The sequence below is a fragment of the Prosopis cineraria genome, unplaced genomic scaffold, assembly GCF_029017545.1.
Source record: "Prosopis cineraria cultivar Desert tree isolate PC_DT_omini unplaced genomic scaffold, ASM2901754v1 PC1, whole genome shotgun sequence".
In the NCBI taxonomy this organism is placed as follows: domain Eukaryota; kingdom Viridiplantae; phylum Streptophyta; class Magnoliopsida; order Fabales; family Fabaceae; genus Prosopis; species Prosopis cineraria.
In genome coordinates this window covers 54,863,005-54,873,520 of record NW_026555332.1, presented here as the reverse complement: position 1 = coordinate 54,873,520, position 10,516 = coordinate 54,863,005, and the positions used below count along the sequence as shown (strand labels likewise).

The window sequence follows — 10,516 nt, the reverse complement described above, 5'->3', positions numbered from 1 at the left end:
TTTACATTTAACTTTAAATAATAATATCACTACATTAAATGCTTTCACATTGATCAAGAAAGGATAAAATTAAAAAAATAGTTTAATTATTATAAAGTATCTTATATTAAATAAAAAATTATTTTTAGAAAGTATTTTATAAATGAAACTGGACGTAAAATTTTTTACTTAAACTTTTAATTTTGATTATTGTTGTTGTTGTTATTTCTTATTACAATTATTATTAAGATTAGAAGAATATATTTTTTCAGTAAACTGGCCTAACCAGGGTCAAATGCAGGGCCGGGTAACAAGTTTACCGGGGCAACCGATGCTCATTGCCTTTCGGAATGGCGACGGCTAATATCTGTGATTTCTATAAATAACCACTCATCTCCCCCATCTTCTCTTCCTCCTCGCTCTACGCTTCCTGCCTTTTCGAAGCGTAGCCTTCCCCTCTTATCGATCCACTGCCCTTAAATCTGAACCTCTCACCATTAAAATTGCCAGTTCTGCGGAGAATCTACGACTCCTTCCCGCTTCCAGTTCTAAGGACCTTCAACTAACTTGCCAGGTACATTTTTTTCTTCTTACATTTTTAGAGTGTTGCGTAATCCCTCAGATCTGAATGTGAGGTTCCATGCGTAGCTCATGCATGTCCATCGCTACCGACCATGGCGGAGTAGAATGAAATCTAGGGTTTACAGTTTTGCCTTTTTGGTGTTTGTTTTGTGGTTCGCTTGATTTATGGCGATGTGTTTGTGCTGCATGTAGCAGCTTCATTTTTAGAGCTACTGAGAATTTGCCTAGAGATTTAGGTACTGGAGGTGCGATTTATATCGTCAATTTAGGTTGAAGGTTACCTAATGCTTTGGATTTCCCATCTTCAGTTTCTATTCCCTGTGGTGCGTAGCTGCAAGAATGACATTGTTCGTAGGTTTTGTTTCAATTTTTGGTGTTAATAGAACGTTTACATGGAATAAATTGAGATTTGACACGTAGTGAATATCCTTTAGCGTATTTCTTATTAAGACTCCGATGGTTGGATTACTCGTTTCTGCGTTTGTGTGCGGAATATTTACAGTTTAGTTGTGTAATAACGGATATGTAATAGCTAATTTGATTTCATAAAAATTCTAACGATATAAGTGCGGGCTATTATTCAAAGATCATTAATGAATTGATAGAACTTATTCTTAATTATCTTTTAGGTCGGTTTGTTATCACTATATTGCCTTTTCCCTTGCTATGGCTGCTACTGCAACAGCCTCTTCAGTGGGTCCAAGATATGCACCGCATGACCCAACACTTCCTAAACCATGGCGGGGACTTGTTGATGGTAAGACCGGTTATCTGTACTTTTGGAATCCCGAGACTAATGTCACCCAATATGAGAGGCCTACAATCTCAGCTACCTTGCCCAAGTCTTCTTCAGTGCCTAGTTCTTCAGTCCAGGTCCAACAATCATCACAAGGGCGTCGGGACCGCAGTCCTGATTTAGATGATAGGTATGGTAGAAGCAACGTTGGTGGATCAAATTCTGAAGCTGGATCTCGGAATCATCAGGTTTGTTCTCTACTGTCTTCATTGTGTGTTATTCTTCATTGTGGACGGACTGTTATTAGCAATTGCATTTATCTACTTGGAAAATGATTTAAAATGATTCTGTTTTACCATGAGAAATGTACGGAGCAATTTGATTCTTTCATTTTCCTTGGTGGGTTCTAATCCTATCCTTAGCTATTTGATTCTGTGCATCAACGTCTCTCTTCATCCTACTTTATCTTTGGGACTAATTTTCCATATCTCTTATTTTGAATTAGAATCCAAAAGGTGGGAGTTTCAGTTCTCATAATGTTCCAAATGGAATGCACATGACTGGAAATGTCATCTCTTCTATCAAAAGTGGATTATCAGATGCAGGAGTTGGATTAACTCCAGAGTCTTATCGACGTCGCCATGAAATAACTGTTTCTGTGAGTATAAACTATAATTATACTTCGCTACTTTGTTATGCTCACTATTAAAAGAATTTTGTAAACTGGAATTGATTTTAGAGATGGCTAATGATGTTAAGTAAAGTTCTTCAAATAATCATCGTATTCATTTTTCCCCAATTTTATAGCTTTATGTGGTTATTTCTACTATTTTGACAGGGAGATAATGTTCCTCCACCTTTCATGTCCTTTGGCTCTACTGGCTTTCCGTCAGAGATTCTTAGAGAGGTATCAGATTCTGTCTTGCTGTCTTCTTTTGCCATCATCTTTTGATAATGATAGTTAGAGGGACCTAAGTTTCTTGAGTTAAGTGACCTGAGTGATTCTTCAGCAGCACTCTGATTCCTGGAGATCAATTAAGTTTCAGGCTCATGATAAGTTTTTTGCCATCTTTACTTTTTTGACGTAGGTGCGATATTCGCTCCTGGGGAGGAGCTAATGTCGTACGCTGTGGTGCCCTAATTTGTGGGGCTAGCAATTAGTTTGGAGCGCCCTTGTATGGTGGACCAATTTTTTGGAAGGGCTTTCCGAATCATCCAAGTTCGTGGCTGGGACTGCTGTTGGTCATGATTCAGTCTGCCACTTTGTCTGCACGGAAGAAGAGGCCTCCTCATGCGCTAGCTTGCATCAGCAAGCATTGGTGGTTTGCATATGGGGGATGATACTTCTTCCGGCACTTACCACTCCTCTATAAGTACCAAAAGAAAACCAATCTCCTGGATTTTCCTTTTTCCAGGTACACAATGCTGGGTTCTCTGCCCCAACACCCATTCAGGCACAGTCATGGCCCATTGCTCTTCAAAGTAGAGATATAGTTGCCATTGCCAAAACAGGTTCAGGGAAAACCCTGGGATATTTAATTCCAGGTTTCATCCATCTCAAACGTGTTGGCAGTGACTCCAAATTGGGCCCCACTGTATTGGTACTGTCACCGACTAGGGAGCTGGCAACACAGATACAAGATGAAGCTGTGAAGTTTGCAAAATCATCTAGAATTTCTTGTGCAGTAAGTTGCTTGGTTATTTTAGTGTTTCTCTTGATAGTGCTTTAATGCATCTGCATGGAAACCATAGAAAATGATTATTTTGATCCTTTGTAAATTTGAGAATATGAAATAAGCTTCAAGGTCCAAGCGTCATTGTTAAGTTGATTGCTGAATGAACTGGGCTTTTGTTTTTTTGTGTGTGTGTGTGTGTGTGTGTGTGTGTATTTGTTTCTCCTATTATATTCTTCCAACCTGGAATATGCTGTCATGTTGGGATAGTTTGCCTTGCAAGCAAGATGAAAACCAACTTTTTGTTGTTGAAAGTCCTTGAGTTGATTGGACCCTGTGTGTCATATTTTCCCTTCTGTTTTTTTTTTTTTTGGGATAGTGTTTGTATGGGGGAGCACCAAAGGGTCCTCAATTGAGAGACATTGACCGAGGAGCAGATATTGTGGTTGCCACTCCTGGCCGCTTGAATGATATTCTTGAGATGAGAAGAATTAGTCTTCATCAGGTGTCTTACCTTGTACTAGATGAAGCTGACCGTATGCTGGATATGGGTTTTGAACCTCAAATCAGGAAGGTTGTGAAGGAAGTGCCTGCACGGCGGCAAACCCTCATGTTTACTGCAACCTGGCCTAAGGAGGTCAGGAAAATTGCAGCTGATTTGCTGGTCAATCCTGTTCAGGTTAACATTGGCAATGTTGATGAGCTTGTTGCTAATAAGTCCATTACACAGGTCTGTATTCAACTTCCTATGGTTTGGTGCAATTTGAATCTTCGTTTCATTGAATTGCATGTTGATATCTTGTGATTGCTATGAGAAGCTGTATAGTCAATAAATTATCAAATGGTGGGATTTTTTTGACAGCATATAGAAGTATTGGCACCAATGGAGAAACACAGACGATTGGAGCAAATATTGCGGTCGCAGGATCCAGGATCAAAAATAATTATTTTTTGCTCTACCAAGAAGATGTGTGATCAACTTGCTCGTAATCTTACACGCCAATTCGGTGCTGCTGCCATTCATGGGGATAAATCCCAGGCTGAGAGGGATCATGTGTTGAACCAATTTCGAACTGGGAGATCTCCTGTGCTTGTAGCAACAGATGTTGCAGCTCGAGGATTGGACATCAAAGATATTAGGTTTTTTACTCTGTTTTATTGTGTGTCTATTATTCTTAGGGCATAGTAGGTTTTTCCTGCTAACCAGTTTACCGGCCTTGAGCTTGAATTTTGTACTTTTCACCACATCTGATGATGACAATCAATTTGTTTCAGGGTTGTTGTCAACTATGACTTCCCAACTGGTGTGGAGGACTATGTTCATAGGATTGGAAGGACAGGGAGGGCAGGAGCCACTGGCTTGGCATACACGTTTTTTGGAGATCAGGATGCTAAACATGCTTCAGATCTTGTCAAAATCTTGGAAGGTGCAAATCAGCAAGTACCACCAGCACTCCATGATTTGGCATCACGTGGTGGTGGGATGAACAGATCCAGGCGATGGGGTTCTGGTGTTCGTGGTGGACGCAGCGATTCTGGATATGGAGGAAGGGGTAATGACTCTGGATACGGTGGAAGGGGTAATGATTCTGGATATGGTGGAAGGGGTAGTGATTCTGGATATGGTGGAAGGGGTGGGTTGGGAGCCACTCCTGGTGGCCGAGGTGGAGGCCGTGGATTTGACTATGATCTTCAGAGGTCAGTTTACCATGTTAGTGCTGTCTTCAAAATGAAAGCTGTCTTTATTTTCTATTGTAATTCCAGTAATTGGTTTTGTTCAGAGTTCTTGGGAGTTTTTTTTTCTAAGAATAGTTCTTGGAGTTATTGTAGTTTTTCAAGTTGATGAGAACATATTTTGTGGTGTAAGGAATGATCGAAGTCACTACGGACAAGATGCAGATACCCATGAGAAGTATGATAAAGGACAGAGTCGTAGCAGGAGCCCTGATAGGAGCAGAAGCTTCTACCGTGAACGCGGCCGGAGTCGAAGTCCCAACAGGCATGAAAGGGCTGCACCACCTTCGCAAGGCTTTAGTTTTCATCATGCAATCATGGAGCATAAAGGGGGCAGTGATCATGACAAGAGCTTTGATCAAGATAGAAACAGGAGTCGCAGCCCTGTTAAGCATGACAGGGCTCCATCTGGCCAAGAACGTTCCCCAGTTTATAGTTTTCATCAAATGATGATGGAACGTGGCCAGCCATCTGGCTCATCTAGGCAGCAGCGTGTCAGTGATGGCAGTAAAGATGACAGAAGTTCAAGATACACTTATAGTACTTACCGGACTAGCTCACCATCCTCCCCAGGTGGTGGCATGTCCGAGAAAGGTACTCGTAAAGAGTGGGGAAGATCTCCCAGAGGTAAGTTGGATGATGGGAGATATGGTGGGGAAGAGGAGGAGGGGATGATTCCTGATGAAGGCGAGGGTACTTGTTAAGAATTGCGGCTATTCCCGTCTTGCTATATGTTTCTACACGTTTGGTTTATTTTGGTTACCTGCCTATTTTTTGTAGTCGAGGTAGTGGGGTTCAGGCAAAATGTATTTTTTAGTGGATGGAGATGAAAGTGTGGTGGAAACAGCAAAACTTGAACCTAGTATCAAATGTTCGATCTTTATCTGGTAAAATTCTGATTCTTACACACACACACACTTATATATAGCCCAATATTCATTGTTTCCATACAGTTGTGATTTTAGAGTCTTGGAATATGTGGGACAGCTGATTTTATTTGCCCAGTTATGACGTTCTGAATATAGTCTACCTCTGAGGATCCTAAAGCACGGGATTAGCTGTGTTGGTTATATAATTATTTGCCAACCAGTGATCTACACTTCTAATATTATAGTTGTGAGAAACAACAATAATCCATAGAGATCATAAAAGCTCAGTGGTCGAGCTACATAGAGGGAGGCAAAATGGCAGATGCACCGTCGCTAAATTTAGTATATAGGTGTTAACATGATTAAAGACTTGATTTGTTCTTACTTTTTTTTTTTTTTCAGTATTACTGGATGCCTATAATGATGTAGTGAAGGGTAAGACAATATACCCTTAAAGGAGTAATTTTTTAAGGAACAATATTACCCTTTCATTAAATATATGTTAATTTAATTATTAGTTGGTTCAAAAAATTACAAAGAAAAACTTAAAAAATTGTAAAAAATAACCTAGAAAGTTACCAAAAATATTTTTGTGAAAAAATTAATACGGATTAAGTTTTTTAAATGACAAATAAATTTCAGCAGATTAAAAGTGTTAAATTGCCATTACTAGTAACAACGCGGATAACTAATTAAAAATATTAATTTTTAAATAATAATTTATTAGAATAATAATATTTTAATATTTAATATTTTTTTGTTAAAAAATATAAAGTAATTTTCAAGGGAATTGATGTTAAAAATATTTCAAGGTGTAGTCATTAATTTTATTTTAAAAGTATCGTTATTGAATAAATTATTTTATATTTATTTTAGGGTGAAACATTCTATTAAATAAAAATAAATATAAAAATATATAGTTAGTTTGAAAACAAGTAACTATTTTATTGAAAGTATGATTTAATTAAAAATATTTTATATTTTTTAATAGAAGTAGTAATTTAAATATTATTATACAATTGATAAGTCACTTTTGAATATATACAAATTTTTAAGGGAAAAAACTTATCAATTTTTAAAGAAGATAAAGACAGACCTAGGTCTGAGAAATAGGGCAGCTACCCCTATTGATACCAATATCATGTCTTAGTAGTGATTCCAAAAAATTGTCCCCCACCTCTAAAAATAAACATTCACATTTGGTGCTCATCATAAATACTCATCAAGGTTAAGAGCAATTCTAGCTCTTTATATCAACCTAAATTGATCCTTGCCATCCATTTAAATTAATTTTTAAATATTTTTAATGTTATATATATTAAAATACAAAATATAAAAAATTTTAATATTATATCTAGACATTTAGTAGAACTAGAAAATAAGTCAAATTCAATGGGTCAACCCATTTAAGCTCGCTTACCAGAAGGGTCGAGCTTGCATATAAGACTTTAAAATTATAAATTGAGTTTAAACGAGTTAGCTCTAATGGGCTCCATTTTAAACTAACTTAAATGGCCTAGCCTACATGATCAAGAGCCAGCTTGTTTAAACTCATACATATATTTTTTATTTTCATATAATAAAAATAACTCCAAATTTCCTCACTATCTCCTAATTGGCAACCCTAATCTAAGTTAAACCAGAACAGAGATAAGAGTCTAGAGTCCAGAACCAATGGAACAACAATTCTAGTCTTCTAGATCTCAATCTCATGCTCTCAATCGATAATAGCATTTGGCCCCATAGTCAACGTTCATGATGCACTCCCATAACATTCTTTTCTTCATTGCTCATTTTTTTTATTTAAGCATCTGATCTAAAACAAACTTAAACCATGGCAATGTCCATATGGTCTAAGCTTAGTCACCTCTCAATCTCAATATCTCTATCCCTCTTAATTATATCTTAAAGGTCACACACAAGCATTATTGTTTGATTCGCATCCAAGTAAGTAACATTTGGTTGATTTTTTTTTTGGGACAAGGAATAGATTTGATAATTATATTTATTTTACAATTTTTATCATATTTTTTTTCTTAATTTTATGTATTTATTAAAAGAAAAAAATGAAAATAAGTAGAAGGGCCTAAAATTTGTAGGGCCTACCTTAGGCTTGCTATCCTAAGGGCCAAGCTTTGTAATTGGAGGTTATAAAAGGAAAATGGGCTTTTCAAGCTCAACTTTTTTAAGCCCTAACCTGTCAAGGGCTAACTCTTTAAGGTCGAATTAGCCTGTTTTTCCAATTCTACCATTTAAAGTATATTTAAATGGTTAATTTATAAAATTTATAATTTTTTAATATTAAATTAGGTCATTTAAATTTTATCTGAACTATTTAGAGTTTATGTGAACTATCAAATTATAAAACTATAAATTTTTTTAATATTAAAATGGACTGCTAGATTAAATCTGCGTTAGCCAAATTGATAATGAACAGATTATTAAAATTTTAATTTTTTATATTCTTTATATTCATAAATATAATATATAAAAATTAATTTAAATAGATGGCAGAATTAATTTAAATTGAAATGGAGGGTCAGGATTGCTCCTAGCCCTAATAAACATGTGGCATCAAATGTAAATCCCAAAAATAATATGACTCTTGCATCCCTTAAATTGTTTAAAATTTTTAATATGCACTTTTTATTGCTTGAAAATTTTCTCACTCATTCAATTAAAGAGGTTAATATGATTTTTATTACTGATTTTATAGGAGATAGAGGCATAGAAACTTGGTTCAACATTCATTTTATAAATATAAGAATAAAATAAAATATTGTCAAATGTTTTTTCAACTTCTCAAATAAAATATTGATCTTTATTTCTAAAATATAATGAGGCCAAACTCTTTAATTTTTAATATATACTCATTCATACCCTAAGGTAACACAGTCTAATGAAAGAGAAAATATTTTTAGTAGTTTATATTGAAAATATTTGCTTTAAAAGATCATGATTATATGCATTAAAAAAGAGTATCAGGAAATGATATGAATAGCTAACACTTATTCTATCATTCTTAATATAATTTTTTTCTTTATATTAAGATAATTTTTAAAATTTATTATAATTTTATAGTTGTTTTACTATTTCTCATGTATTTAATTTAAATTTTTTATTAATGTGATAAATATTTATAATTATATTTAAAAAATATTAATATTGTTTGATATAAATTTTGCCCCCACTAACAAAATTTTCTAGGTCCACCATTGGAAGAAGGCCTATACTTTATCATGCTATTTTAATTTACAAATCAGCTACAAATTTTAAAAATAAAAAGTTTAGCTGATAATATTAAAAGGTGATTTATAAACTTTGAATGAATATTTATACATTATAATATTTTAATTATTAAACATTAGAATATTTGAACATTTTAACATGATTTTATTAAAATAAATACAATATTTTTTAAATACTAATCGATGTTTCTAGCATTGATGATTTGATAATTATCTGGTAGTCAATTAAAGTTATTGGTTAAAATAATATTTTTCATATTTTATACAAGTAAAAAATAATATTAATCTATTAAATTTTTTTTGTAATAATTTAAAGAGCTTAATTAATACTAATTTTCTTATAAGATCTTTTTTATTTTTATAATTTTTTAGGTTCTTCTTTGTATTTTTTTGTGCCAACATTGTTCAAATTTGTGAATATTTAATAGAGATGCAATATTGTTTCTTCGAATAATTATTCAGGAGGTATTGTCCCACCATTCGCTATTTAAAAAAAAAAAGTTTAAAAGTGAATTAAATCTTTAACCATTAACATTTTGTATTTATATCCTTGAAATTTTAAAGCATGTTTTCTTAAGTTTTACTCTTTCCATCCCAATTCATAAAATAATTTTTGACAAAATTATATATACTAATAAAATTCATTAAATACACTTTAAAATTCTTTTAAAAGCACAAATATAAATTTTTAAAAATACTTTTCATTTAATGTAATATTTTTTGCCAAACATTAAATAGAGAGAATTTAAAAAGGTGTGAAAAAAATATAACTAATAAAACCTTATTTTATTAGAGTGTATTACATTTTATAATGCCAAATTACTTTTACAAGTATCTTCTAAATTAGGATAAATTGAATATTATTTTACACCACATGCTTTCAGTTTTAAGATTTTGCATCTGTCACTTAGGGGGGCGGGCAGTTCCTTTTCTCATTCCCTTTCTTCTTTATTTTTGCCCACCCCATTTCCATGTCCTTTAATTATTTTGTAAAATAATTATGAAAATATCATATAATAAATAAAAAAATAAATTTAAACCATTAAAATTTGACTCGCACATAGCTGTACAATGCTGTTAAAATTTTTTATGAATTAAATTTTTATCTATTTCATTGCAATTATAATAGTGCAGGCCAAATTTAATCGTTTAAAATTATTCATTTATCTTTTAAAATAATATGATGATAATTGTTTTATGAAATAATTAAATATCAACCATTCATTCTTGGTCAAAACGTGGATATAGGATGAGAAAAAGAAAACGAGAAAGGGGGATGAGGAGAGAATTGGGTCCCGATGGGTCCTAGTTTCATCACTACATAAACTTGTACAATTAATTACATATGAAATGTTATGTTATTACCCGATTAATCTTGCAATTATGGGAGACAGGGTTCGAACTACATATAATAAGTAGAAAAGGTACTCCAATATTTCAAAACTTATATTTTACTAAATAATTGTAGGTAAAAAAGCAAAATTGACCTCTAAATTATAGAATTCATGAATATTGGGATTCTAAACTTATTTTTTATATACTGTTAAAATTTTTTATGAATTAAATTTGTATCTATTTCATTGCAATTATAATAGTGCAGGCCAAATTTAATCGTTTTAAAATTATTCATTTATCTTTTAAAAATAATATGATGATAATTGTTTTATGAAATGATTAAATATCAACCATTCATTC

The 10,516-nt window shown here is 33.2% G+C and overlaps 1 protein-coding gene across 1 annotated transcript; it reads left to right on the top strand.

Moving 5' to 3' along the window:
* Window positions 1-376: 376 nt before the first annotated feature.
* LOC129319566 (DEAD-box ATP-dependent RNA helicase 46) lies at window positions 377-5,597 on the top strand. Its single transcript, XM_054964669.1, has 9 exons — window positions 377-553; window positions 1,191-1,545; window positions 1,803-1,955; window positions 2,136-2,204; window positions 2,713-2,982; window positions 3,350-3,700; window positions 3,833-4,110; window positions 4,246-4,668; window positions 4,838-5,597. Exons 2-9 carry the CDS (start codon window positions 1,228-1,230, stop codon window positions 5,406-5,408), a joined length of 2,433 nt encoding a protein of 810 aa, XP_054820644.1. The 5' UTR covers window positions 377-553; window positions 1,191-1,227; the 3' UTR covers window positions 5,409-5,597.
* The last annotated feature ends 4,919 nt before the right edge of the window (window positions 5,598-10,516 follow it).

Coding starts and splice junctions, on each gene's coding strand:
- LOC129319566 (XM_054964669.1), top strand. CDS start 1,228: ATGGCTGCTACTGCAACAGCCTCTTCAGTGGGTCCAAGATATGCACCG. Junction 1,546..1,802: donor CTGGATCTCGGAATCATCAG/GTTTGTTCTCTA, acceptor ATTTTGAATTAG/AATCCAAAAGGTGGGAGTTT. Junction 2,983..3,349: donor CATCTAGAATTTCTTGTGCA/GTAAGTTGCTTG, acceptor TTTTTGGGATAG/TGTTTGTATGGGGGAGCACC.